This window comes from Myotis nattereri, assembly GCF_964212035.1.
Source record: "Myotis nattereri genome assembly, chromosome: 14".
Classification (NCBI taxonomy): domain Eukaryota; kingdom Metazoa; phylum Chordata; class Mammalia; order Chiroptera; family Vespertilionidae; genus Myotis; species Myotis nattereri.
The window spans coordinates 38,522,705-38,540,921 of NC_138089.1; the positions used below are offsets into that span (position 1 = coordinate 38,522,705).

The 18,217-nt window shown below is 55.1% G+C and overlaps 1 protein-coding gene across 4 annotated transcripts in view; it reads right to left on the bottom strand.

The window, feature by feature from the left end:
* Positions 1-2,885: 2,885 nt before the first annotated feature.
* The window catches only part of RFTN1 (raftlin, lipid raft linker 1), a 175,392-nt gene continuing 160,060 nt past the window's right edge, over positions 2,886-18,217 (bottom strand). For all 4 annotated transcript variants that reach the window (XM_081105591.1, XM_081105589.1, XM_081105590.1 and 1 more), the window contains 3 exons: positions 15,577-15,680; positions 13,088-13,169; positions 2,886-4,175 (listed from right to left, as the gene is read on the bottom strand). In XM_081105591.1, coding sequence (XP_080961717.1) covers positions 3,786-4,175; positions 13,088-13,169; positions 15,577-15,680 — 576 coding nt within the window. In that variant the 3' untranslated portion in view covers positions 2,886-3,785. The remainder of the gene's footprint in view (positions 4,176-13,087; positions 13,170-15,576; positions 15,681-18,217) is intronic.

An 18,217-nucleotide genomic window follows, 5' to 3' on the forward strand; every position in this document is an offset into this window, starting at 1 on the left:
CCGTCCTGCAGGGGCTGGGGGAGCAAGCACCTGCCGGGTTCCGTTAGCTTTCCGAGCCTGGCCACAGAGATGATCATTATCAACAGGAACCTGTGGTGAACATCGCTCTGCTTCCTTCTCTGGAGACAGCCACCACAGAAATCCCAGCCAAAGGCTTGTCGGGTCTTGTACTTAGAACTAAAGTTCACTTGCTTCCTTGTTCCAAACTCTGGGAGCCAGGTCCAGGAAGCCCAGGCTCTCCGGGAAGCGGCCTCGTTTGGCAGGTCACGGAGCGGACCAGAGCACACCCTGCGCTGCTCATGCAGGCAGCTCCCAGCCCTTGTGGGAGGGCTGCTGGAAACAGGACCGGCACAAACAAGTGGGGAGTCCGTGCCGAGCTGCCTCCGGGCTGCCTGTCTGCACCCCAGGCCCCCTTTCCCGTCCCCCCCTCGCCAACCCTTCCAGAACTTCCTCTAGTCCCAGCTGCTGCTCTTGGCCTGCACAGGCTGTGAGCCCCGTAGCAAGAGCCGGCTCTGCTGCCCCCGGCAGCCCCCCAGGGCCAGCACGCCCTGCGCCGGGGATGAGCCCAACTGAAATGTGTTCCAAGGCTGATGAATTTGGGGTCAACATATTCCTACTAATAAGCACCGTGACATCATCTTGAAAGCTATTCTTGAAAGATGTTTTGTGGTTTAGGAAAGGCTATAATTAACATGTTTAGAGTTCTGATAAAATGTGCTTCATAAGAAATGAATTAGAATGTCTCTTAATGTTTTTGTTTTTCCTTTTTTGAAGCTGGTCCCATTGCGCATAATTCCAGGGAAGTGTGATCAATTTGGAGATTTAAAAAAAGTTCAGGCAAGGATTGTTACATATAAACCACGGATAGATTTTATAAACATTGCAATATGTCTATTAGTCAGGATGGGCTATGCTGTGCTTCAGTAAGAGATAAACCTCCAAATCCCAGTGGCTTAGCACAGTGAAGGTTTCCTTATCCTTCACGCTCTGGTCCACCTTGAACTATGCCAAGAGCATTGGCGATGAAGAGAGGGCTGGGGTACCATGGACTATTTCTAAAGGCCGGGCTCATAACTGTCTGACATCACATCTGCTCATGTCCCACAGGCCAGAAGCCAGTCACACGGCTCCAAACTGCAAGAGGGACTGGGCAGTACAGGAGCCCATGGGGACTGGGCGAGCACCTACCATCTCTGCCACGTTTACGACCTGTGGGCATTGTGATGAGCTGCTGCCTTCGAACCCAGCACCTTACCACACCTTATTATTCCTCACAAAAATCCGACGAGGTGGGCGTCATTAGTCCCATTTCCCACGGGAGGAGGTCGATGCTGGCAGGTGTGGAGAAATGAACTTGAGGTTATATTTGCAGGTTGTGTGGTGAGCGTGCTAACCAGCTCTGCCTGATCCCAAAGCCTGGCTGGGCTTTTCTGCTGAAGGCTCTCCAGTCCTCACTGCTTCGACCGTGTGGCTGTGTGCACTGGAGAGCGATACAACTGCATTTCTTTAAGCAGATTTAAAAAATATATATAAATAATTTTTTAAAAAATTGATGTCAGAGAGGAAGGGAGAGGGAGAGAACATAGAAACATCAATAATGAGAGAGAATCATTGACCGGCTGCCTCCTGCACGCCTGCTACTGGGGATCAAGCCCACAACCCAGGCATGTGCCCTTGACTGGAACTGAACCCGGGACCCTTCAGTCCATAGACCAGTGATGATCTATCCACTGAGCCAAACCAGCTAGGGCCAGGTAAGTTATTTTTCATTCCTTAAAAGGGCCTCCATGAAGAAGCCTCGACCGGGAATGGAACTGTGATCTCCTGGTTCATAGGTCGAGTGCAACCACTGAGGCCCACTGGCCAGGCCAGGTATTGCATTTTTAAAGTCCCCCCAGTGATCCTAAGATGCAACCAATTTGAGAACCACCTGTAAGATCGGTATTTTGCCAGATATAAGCAGAGGTGTGGAGAAGTGAGGGGGGAAAAAACAAGACCTTCAGGAATGATTTGTTAGTTTGGCTCTAGGGCCCAACTTCCTGAGGAATTCAAATTTATTTTTTCCCCCCTCATGACACCTTCAGGCAACACGAATGTCATTTAATTATTGAAAAATGTACCCAACCCTGAGTGGCGCAAGGCTGGCCGCTGGGGGGACGAAGCCTGGGATCACTCATATGCTTTTCAGAGCCGTGAAAGAGGCGTTGCTTTTGTCCCAGGCTGCTGCCAACTAGCATATGTTTAAAAAGCGGTGATCCTCTAAGATATGGGTGAAGAGATAGTATTTTTATTAAACCAATATGCCATGTAGATATTCCTGGGTATAATTATGGAAAACGCCATTTTAAATAGTTCTCTTTGGACAGAGCCTTCAACCTTTCCAGGTGAGCGCTAGGGGTCAGGCGGGGGGAAGTAGGCGCCAGCATCAAGAGGAAAATGACTACGATCGGCTGCACATGGGCCTTCAGTTCTTTATACAAACGTATCGCAGGTGTGGTGTAGTCTAGCGAACTTGCAAAGAGGGAAAAGACTTGCCTCATTCAATGATTTCCTTAAAAGCTTGGAAACATGCTTATTAGACAGAAACTGGTGTGGGGCTATTTGTTTTCAAAAGGCATTTCCTCCATCACCCCGGGCCATGGGGGGCGGCTCTGCCCTGACTTACCTGGCGGCACCTGAATCCCACTGTCTGCATTCTTTCTACAAAGGACCAGGAGGCACCGTGTGTCTGGCTGGCTCCTTGGTTTCCCACAGGAGCGTCCTTTTCTCGAAGGTCATCGCGCTGCCGGGAGTTAAGTCACTTCGGGATGTGGGGTTGAGTCCTTGGGACCATCAGGCCAGGGCCTTCTCATTGTGACACAACTAATACTCAGTACGCACAGGGCTCTAACTCATAGATGATTTATTGCTTTAAGTAACTAAACAAGAAAGAGACAGGCTGTTGTTTTGGTGAAGACACCAGTTGCATCTACGTAAAGCCTTAACGATACCTTCTGGACGATATAAACACGTGGTAGCATACATGGGAGGCAACTTGGCCAATGACGCACGGATTAAAATAGCACACGACAAGGGCACCCAACCCGCCAGGCTGCCCTGAAATGACAGAGAACACGCGAGTTCACACGATGTGCTGGATACAAAACCTTTAAAAAATTTTTGGCATTAACACTAACACAGGATACTTCCTTGGACATTCTGCGAAAGCAGGTGCACGAACAGTTACCTTTTCATCTCCAGGTTACCAGTGTCTATGGGATGCTAGAGAAAAGCCAGGAGGTGGGGCGCCTGCCCTCCCCTAAGGTCCTTTTCTTTGCCACAGCAGCCGGGTCCTGGCTTTAGGTGAAGAGCAGCTGACAGGGAGCAGCAGAGGGTGGTCACTGCCCCGGCAGCCTGTGGGAGTGAACCCCACACAGCCCTGGTTTGTCGCTAGGGAGGTCCATGGACTTGACCGCATGCTCCCTGGAGGCCCTGCGGGGGCGGACACAGGCACTGGACGGTCCAGACCCTCCCACTGAGGAGTGTGGAGCCGGGGCTGGGCCTTCCGCCCTGAGGTTGAGAAGGCTGACCTCTTGCATTCTAACAGGGGGGCAGTATGACATTTCAAATGGATGTGCAGGAGCCAACAGTCAGGAAGCCAGCCCTGCAGGGCCTGGGCGAGCTCACAAGTGAGGTCAAGCCAAGCCAAAGGGAACACAGGGCACCAGGGCCAAGCAGCCCGACTGGGCTGCCAGCAGTGCCTCGGGGTGGCCGACTGGTCTGGCTGCAGCGCCAACTGCTGGGACTCAGTCGTCTGCTGTCTCGGCAGCCGCTGCCTCAGTACCTCCCTCCCCAGCATCCTCTCCAGGACTTGAGAGCCCCTCACAGCCCCCGGCCAAGGCCCCACAGTGGCCGGCAGGACCGTTCTGCACGGCCCCGCCCTCCACACAGAGCTGGCCATCGGGACTCAGCGGCTCTCCGGTGACCTCCTGGACGGGGCCCTTCGCCTCCTCCGAGGCTCCGTCCTCCTGCTGCTGGTTCAGCACGCAGTTCCCCACGTCCCCGGCCTTGGAAAACTGGTCTTCCAGATTCCGGTCGTTTTCTTCGGCTTGTCGCTTGCCTCTGGCACTGAGTTTACCCTTGGATTTCCTCATCTGCCTGCTGTGCATGTCTTCGCGGGAGAATCGCCACTGAAACTGAACATGGGAGAGGATGGAGATAAGTAAACGCAGTCTCTGTGGCCCCAGAGCCTCACCTGGATGCATCTACACTCACACCCGTGTCATTTCTCTGCAGCAAGACACACAATTGCCCGCATTCTGGGGGCGGGGCCAACGTGAATCACAGCCCAGACACATCACACCCACCATGAGAGCCTGCTCCATGCTGTCCTGAAATCCTATCGTTTGATCCATCAGGAGGAGGAGGGGACACGGGGCCGGCACTTCCTAAGTGCCAGGGGTCTGAGCAGGCGGTGGGCCTGCACTGGGCCACATTCTCTCACCTGAGCAGGCACAGCATGTGGGGCGCCGGGTCCCCTGCAGGACTGGCGGGCTTGCTGCCCCAGCTACCGGGGCTGCTATCAGCTGACAGCACCCACCACCTCACTGAAGGTCACTCTCCCTTCCTGGGGCAACCTATACCCAAGGTCTGGTCTGGGTGGGGTCCAAGGGCCTATCCCTCCTTGCACAACTAGGCAAACTCTGAAAGGCCATCCCAGCTCCAGAGCTACCTGGAGGGGTGGCCGAGGCCACTGCTGAGATAGCATCCAGCTCAATTCCCGGCCCACTCCTGTGCCCTGTGTTCCCCACGGGTGTTCCTGAGGGCACTTCCCTCAAAAACGCCCACCATCCAGACCCTGCTTCCCAGGGAGCCCGATCTGCAGCCAAGCACCAGGGACTTCAACAGAGACTCAGAGAAGACTCAGGTCGTGCACTCAGTAATTGAGCTGTGCCAAGAACGAGACCTGTCCCAGCTGTGCAGTGAGACTGCATGTGTGAAGCGTCCCAACTCCACCACTCCCTGGCCCCACTGCTCGACCTCAGTGCCCTCATCTGTACAGTGGGGACAGCAACCAAAACCAAGGTGGGTTACTTGATTTTCTTAGAAAGCAAAGCCAGTTAGCTTTTCCTGTAGAAGTCAGATCATAGTTTATATTGGCTTTACGGGCCACATGGTCGCTGCCGAAACCATTAGGAAACCACTGAACCCTACCATTGCGGCAGAAAAGCAATCATAGATAATATGTAAACCGATGAGCGTGACTATGTCCAACAACATTTCATCTGCTAAAACAGGTGGTAGGCTGTGGTATGTCAGGCCCTGCCTTCCAGGGTATTTGTGTGGTTCCAATGATGTGATAATCCATGTCATGGGTTTAGCACTGTGCCTGACATCATATACCAGACACACTTGCTGTTACCATTACTGACACCAGATTTAAGTTCCATGAGGTCAGGGAAGCCGCCTGTCCTATTTCCTTCTGCGTCCCTGGGGCAGAGCACAGTGCCTGGCACAGAGTAGGCACTCCTCCTACTTGTGGGATAAATGAATGGAAGGACGACAGAGCCCAGACATGCTGGCTGCACTGAGTTTCAGTGTCAACCAGTCCTGTAATTTTAGAGTCAAAACATAGCCTGGGGTTTAGTGAGGAGGGACCGGTGTACCTGCACCTTACTTCTGGTTGATCTCCAAAAAGAGAAATTAATTTAAGGAAGAAACAGAGTGGGAAACACTGAAAGTCCCGCTGAGTCTGCTGATGACATGAACGGTCCCAGAGGCAGACAGGGTAGCAGCCTGTGCACTTGGAATTGATCTGGGAAAATGAGCTTGAGCAGACATGGGAACATTGTGGCGTGTTAAAAAAATACCTTGGAAGATTCAGAGAAACGGGTCCTCGTGTTTATACATGAGGAATGTGTTCTGTGGGCTGACCACTCAGCAGAACTAACTGCAGCCTCTTTCTTCTCCTCCCCAAACATCAGGGGTCCCTCCCCCCCAGTATTCCTGAGCAAAAGCCCCTCTGACCTCTGTCCTCCTGGGGTGGTCAGTATCCCCCAGCATGCCTCCACCTCAGAGCTGGGGGGCAGTCCACTCTGGGTGGGGACCCACAGAGTCAGGTGCCAGATGTGGTGTCCCCTCAGGGAAGATGGCAGCCAAGGGATCTTGTGGATGCGCCAGGCCCCGTTGTGACCGGCACAAAGAACGAGAGAGAAACCCCCGAGGAGAGAGAGGTAGGTGGATGGGGGCCAGAGACAGGAGCCCCGCTGCCGGGAGTGGTCTCACCGGGAAGAAGAGAATCATGGGACTTGGCCCCCCTGCAGGTGCAGCTCCGTGACCCACGTGCACACAGGGATTCAGTTTAAGTTCCCATCACGGTCATTTCTTTCTACTTCGGTCACACCACATTGGTTTTTGCCAAATATGGACTTAAATCTCAGACACTCTGTGATTGAAAGAAGAACAAAGGCAGCCTTCGGTTCTGATGGCTTCTTGCTGGGCTGGAGAGGGGAGCCCAGGAATGCAATTGCACCATCAGTGGAAAATGATTTCTTAAGGCTTTAGCACATGCTAAATAACTGAGTGCCTTGCTAGGAAAAACCAAAAAATGTGCTATGTAAATTTTTAAAAATCTGCCACCGTTGCAGAATTTTCAGTGGTAGAGATCTACTCCCCCAAAGAAAACATTTGCCTGAACAGCCACAGGGTCCTTGGGTCAAACACCTTTGGACAAGATTTCCCATCAAAGAAGAGAAAAGGAGCAAAGTGCATGTTGAGGTTAGGACTTACCATCTATCCTGCCCTCCTCCTCCCCACCTCCTCCCAAATTCCCAAAGGCATTCACCTCCCATGTTGGACGGGGTTTGCTCAGACACGCCTTTGTGCGGGTTCTCTCTCTCACACTCTAAGCTTCTTCCACCTAAGCCATGAGTTCCTGACAATGGGACCCCTTAAAGGCAAAGCGGTGCCTCAGACCCCCATCCCAAGGGTGCCCGCGCCAACCTAGACTGAAGCAGGCGTCTCGGCTCTGTAACCACAAGTGCGGGGCGCCAACCGGGGGCCCCAGAGCCTCTGCTGCTGCCTCCGACGCCAAGCCTCTGTGGCTCTCGGGCACAAGCGCTCGTGGTTCCTAACTGCTGCCTTGTTATAGGCAGCCACTGCCACTGCTTCATATGCCAGCCCACATGGAAGAGCCTTACTAGTAAATAAAAATCCATGTCCCCAAATAGAGCTCCCGCACTTTTGCGTGTTTTTAGACAAACACCAGTTAAGCCTGCCGATGTGCATTTCTCTGAGAGGCAGTCGGCTAGCAGGGAAGTCGGAGGAAGCTTTCCTTTTGCTAAAAAAAGTGGTAAAAGGCCTTACATGTGAAAACATCACAGCAGCTGAGAGCCCGGTTCAAATCCCCGTCCTGGCACTTGTTGGCTCTCTATCCTGGGGCAAGTTATGAATCTCTCCAAGTCTCAAATTCATCATCTCTGAAATAGTTGTCTCAGCCTCCAGGGCTGCAGTGCACAACCAAGGGGCCGGGTCACACAAGTGGGCGTGCACAGCGCCCCCTGCAGTTGGATGCTCTCCAACCGAGGAGCTGCCACCTTTGCCAGAGTCCATCCTGGACACTTACTGACTAGCGCAAACCCAGGGGCTGCTCTTGCTAAACAAACAACAGAAGGTCTGTGTTCCTCTGGATGCCTGGCCATATCCAGGTTCCAGAAGAAGACCCCATTTTGTTGATCTCCTGACAGAAGATAACAGGAGGACACAGACCGCGGAAAAGGCCTGTGGCAGGCACACCGGCCACTCTCTCCCAGAACCGGCCCGGCCTGCTGGGCAGAGGACTCAGGACTGTCGGAGCGGAGCTGGGAGGGAGCTACTCCAGCCAATGTTTTCTGTCCTTCAGAGTCAACTCAGGAATCTCTGCCAAGCCAAATGCCTTCCTGGACTGCTCTGTGTTCCGTGTCCTCAGATGGGTTTGTGATGACATCACTGAGTCCCCGTGCTGTCCCCGGCGCCGCAGCCAGGTACCAAGTAGGCTCTGATTTAAGTCTTCCCCCTTCCTCCTTCTCTCCTTTGTGGGGACATTCCCATGAAGCAGGGAAGTAGTAGTGGGCAAAACTTAGGGTCTGTAGAATCTAAAAGCTAAATGTTCTGAGCTGCCGACTGCCTGTAGGATACCTGCCCAGGAAAGAACAAACCCTTACCAAGGTGCCTCCTATGTGTCTCAGACAGTGACAAAGTTTCCCATTTCCCTGGATCCCCAAAGCAATACTCTCAGTAGGCACTGTTAGAGTCAGTTTATAGATGAGCATGTAGAGGTTCAGAGAGGTTACGTACCTTGCCTAAAGTCACACAGCTGGAAATAGCAGAGCTAGAATTCAAACACAGCTGCCTCTGGCTCCACACTACCCTTCTTCCAGCCTCTTTTTAATATATATATATATATATATATATATATATATATATATATATATATATAATATATATGTATATATATGTATACATATATGTATATATGTATTTATTGATTTCAGAGAGAGGAAGGGAGAGGGAGAGATAGAAACATCAGTGATGAGAGAGAATACCCAATCAGCTGCTTTCTGCATGCCCCCAAACCCAGGCATGTGCTTTGACTGGGAATCGAACCGTGACCTCCTGATTCATGGGTCGATGTTCAACCACTGAGCCACCCTGGGGGTGAAAGGCTTTAGGCTCTTGACCTAGAGAGAAGGAAGGAGGCAACACCCCTTTGGATGGCTCAGCCCAATGCGTAAGTGCCTCAGCTTTCAGACTTCACCATGTTCAGACGCATCTGCTAGACCAGGCACTTGATCATTAGGCCGGGTGGTCAGCTAATGGAAGTCTAGATTTATGGCCATTAAAGATTCTTTGGTTCAGTTTATTAAAAACAAGTATCTACACTGAAGACTCCCTGACAGGCCCATTTTTAAAAAAATCAATAATGATAAAATGTGGATGGAGGGCCACGGGTAAGGCTGGAAAGGGGCCTAAACTCTTCAATTAAGACACCGGCTCTCTGCCTGGAGTGGGCATCACAATCGCTGGAGGGCTCCTTCAACCAGATCCCCCACCCCCTGTGACTCCGAGGGCCTGGGGAGGGGAGGCAGACTGCATTTCTAACAAGCTCCCCGCTGAGGCTGATACTGCTGGTCCAGGGGCCACAATCTAAGAACCACCAAGCAGAGAAAAGCACGTGGGCAGAGACTGCTGTGTGAGAAACAGCTGGGACACAAGGACAGCCCCCAGGCTCGCCTAACCCCAGCCGTGCCATCCACGGACGGGCTCCCTCTGCCCCCCTCCCTTCCACCGTCACATTGCTCCCTTCCCCACCCAGGCTTCCCCTTCCCCTCTTGTTGTCTCTAACGAACAACAAAACCTGCTCCAGACCCCAAGGCTCAAAAAGATGACATCTCAGAAAGCAAGAAGCGGAGAGAGGCAGGGATGTGCAGCCCCAGGGACTGCTTTCTGGGTGGCGGCTCTGAGGGGCGGGGGGTGACACCCCCACTTAAAGGCCTGGAGGACCTTTCCATGTCTCGGGTGGTACCAGGGAGTCTCTGAACTCCACACACAGCTGCTAACTGCCAGGCTGCGCCATGCCCGTGCCAGTCTTCCCACGCAGGGTGTCTCTCCACGTGGGGGTGGCACTGGTGCCTAAACCAGGAAGGACCCCACAGTAGCCGTCCATGTCAGAAGTAACCGGGGGAAGTGACAATCCTCCACCTTACAGCAGTGTGTGCCCAGAGTTGCGTGTCAGGAGGGGCTGATGGATTTAATTCACACATTTTAAAGACTGTCCCCGACCTGCCCCCACGTCAGCGAGGTTAGCGGGAAGGAAGACGCTCCGGCATCGCGGAAACCACCTCTCACCTTCGAGGGAGCTCCACACCACACTCACACAGAGGGGTTTCTTTCAAATGCTGAAAAGTCTCGATGAGAGGGTTCTGTCCGCTCTGCTGATTAAAAGACGACTAACTGTGCCTCATCCCCGCTGTGCCAGTCTTGGGATTTTCTCTTCTTAAATTTCAATGCTGGACATAACAGGCATGTCCCGGGCTCAGAATTTTGATTCCTCGTTCACTGATTCAACAGATATTTGTTGAGTACCAGCTAAAAGCCAGGCACTGGGCAGGCAACAGTCAGAAGCACAGGTCTGTGCTCTCATGGACAGACTCTCCCAGGAGAGGATAAACGAATGAGCACAAACCGGTAGAGGAGAGCCCGGGAAGAGACGGACGGGATTCTCCCCAGGGTATCACACCGTCCTGAGAAAATACCGAGGAAGAGAGTGTCCTAGGCAGGGGAGAGCAGAAGCGCAGGCCCTGAGGCAGGAGAGGCACAGAGCAGCACGCAGGCCAACATCGCCGGCAAGCAGGACCCGGGGCTGATCACACGGGGCCTTGTGCACCACATTCCAGATCGCCATCTTCATGCAAAGAACCGTTCTAAGCAGTGAGGTGACATGATTCAATGGGCTTTTTCTTAAAAAAATATTTTTATTGATTTCAGAGAGGCAGGGAGATGGGGAGAGAGATGGAAACATCAGTGATGAGAGAGCCTCAGTGATTGGCTGCCTCCTGCACAGAGAGCCCGCAACATGGGCATGTGCCCTGATTGGGAATTGAACTGTGACCTCCTAGTTCATAGGTGGATGCTCAACCACTGAGCCACACCGGCGGGCCAACTGGCTTTTTCAAAAGATCACTTTGTCTCCGAACAGAGAACATATTTGAAGGGAGACCTGTTATCAGGAGACTGTAGTTGAAGCAAGTGAGGGTGAAGAGAAGTGGAGGAACCCAGGGATCCTAGGACCTAAAATAGACACGTTTAAGGCTTCTCTGCTGGGGGAAGGGGGTGGGAAAGTCCAAGATGACCCCAGGTGGGCTGGTGCCTCTGGGTTGGTGGAGGCCCATTCCTCTAGGTAAGGGGAGGTGGGCCAGCTGAGGAGGAGGGGGGCAAAATCACGCGTTTCTCTGAGATCGCTGAGCAGTAACAGGACAGGTGAGCTGGGCAGGGGAGAAGCAAGGGCTGCAATGCAGATACAAGGGTCACGGCAGAGGTGGTGAGAGATGTTCTCCCTCTGGGGATGAAAGAGACTCTCTAAGGACAGGGAAGAGAGTGAGAGGAGCAGTGGCTGGGCCTGAGCCCCGGGGAACCTGGTGGGGAGCCAGGAGGGGAGGGTGGGATGGAGCCAGGAGAAGATGGTGGGACGGAGCCAAGAGGAAAAGGAGCTTAAAGAGGCGCGGGCAGCCCACAGTGTCAGTGCTGCAGGCGCTCAGCACCGTGAGGACGAGATGGGGCTGCTGCCCAGTCACGGGAACCCACAGACCTGTGGGAGCAGAACGCCCCCCGCGTCAGCTGAGCAGCAGGTGACAGGGACGGGGAGACGAGACAAGGCGTCTGCCGTGAAGCCCCCTCTCTGGGACTCCACTGGCCGGGTGCTCTCTCGAGGTCACACCGAGGACAAGAGCTCGGCACCAGCCCACCCGAACTTGGAATGAGTCGGGGATAACAAAGGAGAAAGCAGCCACCCCATATTCGCGTAGTTGCTTTGTATGGAAGTTTCTACCGACCAGAAAATCAGACTCCCGTCCTGCTGGATTCTCTCTCTCACACCAGCTTTAACACTCCACCTCTGAAACCTCCTGCCCGCTCAGGTTCCCACTGGCTGCCCCTCTGAGATGCATGGTCTGCACCAAAATCAAACCGCGCGTCTTTGCTTTGGGAGTCCTCGGCGCCACAACCAGGAGAGCATCCAGGACAAGGCAGCACCGCCTCCCACTCCTAAAGGCAGAAGCAGCTTCCTCTGGTGGCTGGTGGAGACCTTGCCCGCGTGGTTGTTGAATGTCACTGTGAATGTGCAGTCCCCCGGAGCCCACAGCTACGCCACCACTGACAGCAGTCCTGGCTGACCCACCTTCCCCCCCACCCAACCCCCACCCCGCGGCTACTGCTCCTGGCGGTACAGGGTGGGTTGGCAGCTGCCTTCCGGTTCTCTGCTGCTGTCACCAGTCACATGTGCATCAGCACCTGGAGAGTCCTCTACCCTCCCCCTCAACTGGCTTCAAGGCGCCATTTCCTTGGTGTTCGTCCCACAAACGGGTCCCCCCTGGATGTGTTGGCTGCTGAGGGGCTGCTCCAATCTGTCCACTTGCTTGGTGCTCCTGTCCAGGCTCCGTGTCCAAAGAACACGAGGAAGCAAGACTGCCAAGCGTGAGGCGCGAGCAGGCCCAGCAGGCTCTGCCTGGGAACACGGCCTTGCCATCGAAGGTGGCGCGAGCTGGCTCCAGGTGACACTGACTTGGGCTTTGGCAGGTTCCCTAGACTCACCTGCCCCCTCCTGATACCTGGTGACACATCCACGGGAAAAGCACGGGGTGTGGAATGTCAGAATCATCTGACACAGGGAAGGACCCGGGATCGACCGCATCAAGCACGGGAGATGTCCTGAGCATGGCCACAGTCTCTCAGCGCGACTGTGTTTCCCCGACGGTTCACGCAATGACCAGGGAGAGGAAAAGGACCCTGGCCATGGCAGGGCAGCCTGACTGGAGGGCTCACTGCCACAGGCTAAGGCTGACCTCTGTCTAGACCAGCTGCTGCCACTCGGAGGCCTGCAGGTTGGGGCTGTCACAAAGGCGCTCTTGCAGGGTCTGTCTGCCAAGATCGCCAAACTTCTGATGTCCCGAGGGCTCCCCGGGCAGGCCAGAGCTCAGCCCGCGTGCAACGAGATGAAGATGCAGAGACACAACCCGCCCTCCCACCCCCAGCATCTCGTCAGAACGCAGCTGACTTCGTGCCCCTATTCTTAGCCCAGGGGGAATGTCTGGCACGCTCGAGTGTCTGCAAGAACCTCTCTCGTCCTCTCTTCTGGCCCGACCAGCAGGATGCTGGCAGATGAGGCCCTCCAGTGCCCTTGCCTGTCCCATTCTGGCAGCTTCAGGCCTGATCAGGTCGCCGAGGGGCTCAGGTGTCCTTGGGCTCGGAGCCATTAGCAGCTGCAGTAGGCTGCCCACCCACCTGCGGTAGGAAAACCCCCTTGCGCGTGAAGCCCCGCTGGAGAAACCCGAGAAAGGCAACCACGGCCACTCACCTTGGATTCCTTCTTCTTGAGTTTCTGAGGTAGACACGGTCTCTGAAGGAAGACGATCTGCTTGGTGGAGACGTTTCCCTCCCTGTAACACACAGGAGCAGAGAATGAGTGAGGTTATACCTGGGGGAGCCACAAACCTCGCAGACACTGCATCCCTAGCTTCAAGGCTGACCGCCCGCAGGAATGACAGTGAGGGGTCAGAACAGAAAGCCCCCACTCTCCCACCCCAGGCCACCCGCCCTGGCTTCCGGGGCGGGGGGGGGGGCATCTCGGGCGCCCAACAAAAGCTTTGCGGGCATCCCTGCAAAGTCAGCTTCACGGTGAGAAACGCCCTCCCCGTGATGTGAAAGAACAGCTGGCATCGTGCCAAATGATGACAAAGTGGCTTCTTCTGTGACTCTCAGAGGGGTGGCGTGCCTCTTCCAAATCTGTCTTTGGCAGTGAGGCCGCGAGGGGCCTGGCTGGCCCAGGATGGGCAGGGGGGATGAGGACCTGGGTGAAGAGCTCTGCCCATCAGCCGTCACAGGGACAGCGGGTGGAGGGCTGGCTGTTCACAGGTCTGGCCAAGGCCCGATTCACCCTCACTGAGGCAGGCCACACAGGGGAAGGCGGTGGGCAAGGCAGGGAGTGGCATTAACAAAGCCGGCGAGGGATGCCCAGGAGTGCTGCTCATTTTTACGGCCCAGTGCGTGCGTTTTTCCTCCAGGAAGGCAGGACCCCTGGAGCTGCCTTTAGAGATGATAGAGATATTGTGAAGGGGATGGTTTTTCTCTCCCGCCTCCACCCTTCGTATCACTTTCTTAAATCTATTATTTTGCAAATGTCCTTCCTGCTGAGACACCGTGTCCCTACTTGGACACCACGTCAGAGGGTCAGGGGGAGACACTCATATTTCCTGTTTTATTCCGGGGTGGGCGGGGTGACCCACACATAATGTCTCATTCAGGCCGCCGCAGTGTTCCAAGGGCCGGGGCAGACGTCTTTACAGACAGGAAATGAGAGCTCGTGTAAGGGGCAGGCTCCAGCGCAGACAGCCAAGATTCAAGCTCGGATCTGCCTGGTTCAGTGCGGTCTCCACTCCACTACAAGGGGTCATTTAAGGCACAGGGAAGTGGAGGGTTAGGGAGAATTATTTGGCAGGTGTGACGATCCGAGACAGACAGACAGAGACCTGTCTGCACCCTTTGAGCTTAGTCCAGAACCAGTTGGACCTTCGCATTCAAAGACGTGCTCATTGTGACCGGCTTCTGGACCAGACTTCGTGGACGGGCACCCAGACTCCAAGAAGCTACCTGGCTGGCCCAAGGGGGCAGACTGGGGACTTGGGTTCAAGTCTGCAAGCCACAAACCCAGGCAGGATCCTTTCTACTCTGCTGCATCTCCCTGTGCCCACAGGAGTCTTGGCTGAGCAGCAATATGGTGGCTCCCAGTGGCGAAGGGCCAGAGGTGGCTACAGACTGGCTTCTGCAGGTACACAGGCTACTGTGTCCCAGTGTCAGGCGGGAGACATGTTGAGAGCCCAGACGAGCTTGCAGAAGGACACAGGAAAGGCACTGATCATTCGCCACCCTCAGTCTGAGCCCGGGGCTGCACTGGCTGCCATTCCCCGCCCCGCCCCCCCCCCCCTCGATCACCAGCCTTGCCCCATGCTGTCCATCACCCTGGAGTGGTGGGCGTGCCGCAGGATCGGGGCAGGCAGAGCACCGAGGGCCACGGGCAGGAGCATCCCTATCGGTGGGCCAGGAGGCGAAGGAGAGGGAGCCCTTGATTTTTCAACTGAGGTTCTAGCCCCAGGTTCTGCCCCTTAGTGGTCGTGTGGCCTCAGGTATGTGGCTGAGCCTCTCTGAGCCTCAGTTTCCTCATCTGTAAAATGGGAATCCAATCTATGCTTAGAGGATAGTTAGGAGGATTAGTTTCGATAGCAAACCCAGATGCAAGGCTTTTAGCATTGGGATGACTCGGACAAGCCCGTGGCTCAAGGGGTGGTGGGCAGAGCTGGGGGTGGGCACACCACCATGAATGTGAAATCGGAGGGAGTGCCACAAGCAAGGGCCCCGGATCCAGGTCCTCACATGTTCTTCGTGGGGCTGCTGACCACCAGCATGATTGTTCTCCCCCGGCCCTGGCCACACTGTCCTCAGCTAGAAAAAGACTTTATATACAAAATGCCTCTCTAGCCCGACACAGAGCACATAGTAGGTGCTGAGTTTCTTCGGCAGCTGAGAGCCCCGAGTCTCCTCAGCCCAGCTGGCTCCTCTCTGACATGCTGGGCAGGAGTGCGTCACTGGCCAAGGCTCCCCATGTAGGAAGAGGGGTGCAGTGAGAGCTCTGGGGCAGGGGGTAGGAATCCAAGATCCTAGCCCCGCCACTTCCCAGCAGGAGAGCTCATGCAGCCACACCCGCCTCCCAGGTTATGTACATGAAGCGCTTCCGGGGAACAGCGCCTGCACAGAGTGCGTGTTCAGCAACAGCAATGACCCTTCTGTTACCTGTTAGTCTTGACGACGGGCGTTGGCAGCACACAGGTGAGCTGCCAGCCGTAGGCTGCAAGCGAGTTCAGCAGGGGCACGTAGTCTGTCTGCACCTCGACGCCCTAAGGGAGAAAGGCCACTGTGAGGGACGCTGCTGCCTCCGGAGAGGGGACTGTTCAGCCGCCACCTCCACAAAGCAGCCAGAGGCCCTGGCTCTGAGGATGCTTAGGGTTCAGAGTCCAACTGCCAACACGGGACCTCTCCTGGCCCCATGTCAGCCCGCATAGGTGGCAAGGAATTAGAGACAGAGGATTAATCCGTCACTTTTGTTTTATTCTCATTTCATGGGAGACCACAATCACGTCGCCTCAAAGACGGATGCAGGACATATGAGAGACAACACATGCTGATGCGGACGATTTCAGAGCGTGTCAGGGGGAGTGAAGTTACAGTGACAAATGATCAAGCCATTTGCATCCACACACACACACACACACACACACACACACCCCTGTGCTATGCAGCCTGCTGACAAGGGGTACATGAATGCTAGCCCGTGTTTTATTTCAAATCAGGATGGGGGGTTGGGAGACTTGCCCAACACTTGCCTTTGAATTTTTCCTTGTACTTTATTATTTTTGTTGGTTTGTTTTTGCCTTTGAGTTTAAAAACTCAGTCCTGCTCCCACCGGGAGAGAACCCCAGTGTGAGGACGGCACGGGGTCCCCTGCATCAGGCCTCATTTCTTATTCCGGCCCCTTGCTAACACTGACGTGCAGCCCCACCCCTGGCCTGTGTCTCCACGGGACTCCCGATCTCAGTTAGGTTGGCCTCTGAGCATCTCTACATGTATCCAGATTCCTTCCAACCGAGGCAGCCACCCGGATTCATTCTGCTAGTATTTCGAAGCCGTGGTGGGCGCAGCGTGGATGGAGGCACCGTCCTGGGCTGGGGTTCACAGTCCAGCAGAGGCAACAGCACAGACACCCAAGAAACCAGGATACAAAGGGCCCGTTGGCGGGGCCGCGCGGCTTCGAAGGCCAGCAGAAGAGGAAGGACGTGGGCCGTGCTCGAGGCAGGCTCCCTGGGACTCAGGGCTGGGCCCAGGGCATCCAGGAGAGAGCTCCAGCAGGTGCACATGGAAGACCACGCCGGCCTTCGATCCCCGAGGAGGGTGGGCTTAACGGAGGGGCCGTCCTGGCCAGGGGCTGTCCTCCTGGAGGTATTTTGGGGAGTAGAACCAGCTCGTCTGGCTGCCCTGGGCTGGAGGAGTGGAAGGGAGATGAGGGGACAACCAGCGCTGCCTCCTCAAATGGCTTTTAAAGCTTCTATCAGGGAGCACCCGTCCCAGCGTGGCGACAAGCCACCTGGTCAGCTGGCAACGAATATATCAGTTTCTTCAACTGCATCGAATAAGTCCTGGCCTATGTCAGTGGCTCTCACTGTGCTCCCTGGGCCGGCAGCATCAGCAACGCCTGGGAGCTTGTTGTGGGCACACAGGGCAATATACAGATCTTATAACAGAGAAACCCTCACCTGAAACCTCTATGATCATGTTACCCAATGTCACCCCAATCAATTAAAAAAAAAAAAAGAAATGCAGAGTTTGGGACCCAACCCAGACCAACCAGATCAGACACTCTGGGCCGAGGCCCGGGAATCGGTGTTCGAGTCCTCCCAGGAGTTAGTTCTGATGTAGGCAGCACCCTCGGGGACACTCTGCCTACATCACCCACTAGGTCTCCGCTGTGACAGTCTGCGAAGCTGAGGCAGCATCCGTCAGCTGTCACTCACACTCGCCTTCCCATCATTCTCCATGTGAGGAGAACGAGAAGAGAAGTGGGACTTCTAAAGGAACAGCTGGTAAAAGGGAATGGAGGGGAGGAAGGGAGAAGGGCAGCGAACAGAAGGGAGGAGAAGGGAAGGGGGAGGAGGAGGAGAAAAGGAAGTTAAAGGAGGGGGAGTAGGACGGGAAGGAGGGAGGGGAGGAGAGCGCGGTACAGGAGTAACCTATTTATTTACGGGTCAGGGGTTGAGGGGCCCTATTCTGGCCCTGTCCCTTGAAGCCCCACTCAGGACAGAGATGGCAGCAAAGGACACAGCACCGCCCCCCTCTTCTGCTTGACCCCCTGGACACAAAGGGACCTGCCTTCCAGACCAGCACTGGCCAGCATCCCTCCTGCTGGGCACCCACTGGGGCTGCCTCACCCTGAGAGCGCCTGCCCCCAGCCCTGCACTCCCGATGTAAAGAGAGTCCAGTCCGCACCCTCGAGCTCTGCGAGGTTACGATTACTCGGGCCTATCAAGAATAACCTTCCCACTTTATCAGTCGCCGTGACAAACCCTCCACAATCAGACAGTAGCCATGGCAACCAGGACAGGCTTTGGCGCCTCACAAAGGCCTGCGTGGCAGAATGGAGTCCTTTTATTGGTGAGGTAGCCAGGCCGGGTTTTCTCTGCGGGCACTCAGGGCGGCAAGACGGTAGCCACCCTTGGCCACCGCCGGACCGGCCTGCTCAGACAGGCCTCGCAGGGGCTGCTTGTGTTTTGCTCGGTTTTGTCACCACATGAAAGAGAGAGATAGCAGGGTTTCTCCCAAACACTTTCCCCCCCTCCGGGTAGGGGATAGCCGCCGGAGAGGACAGAATCACAAAGACGCA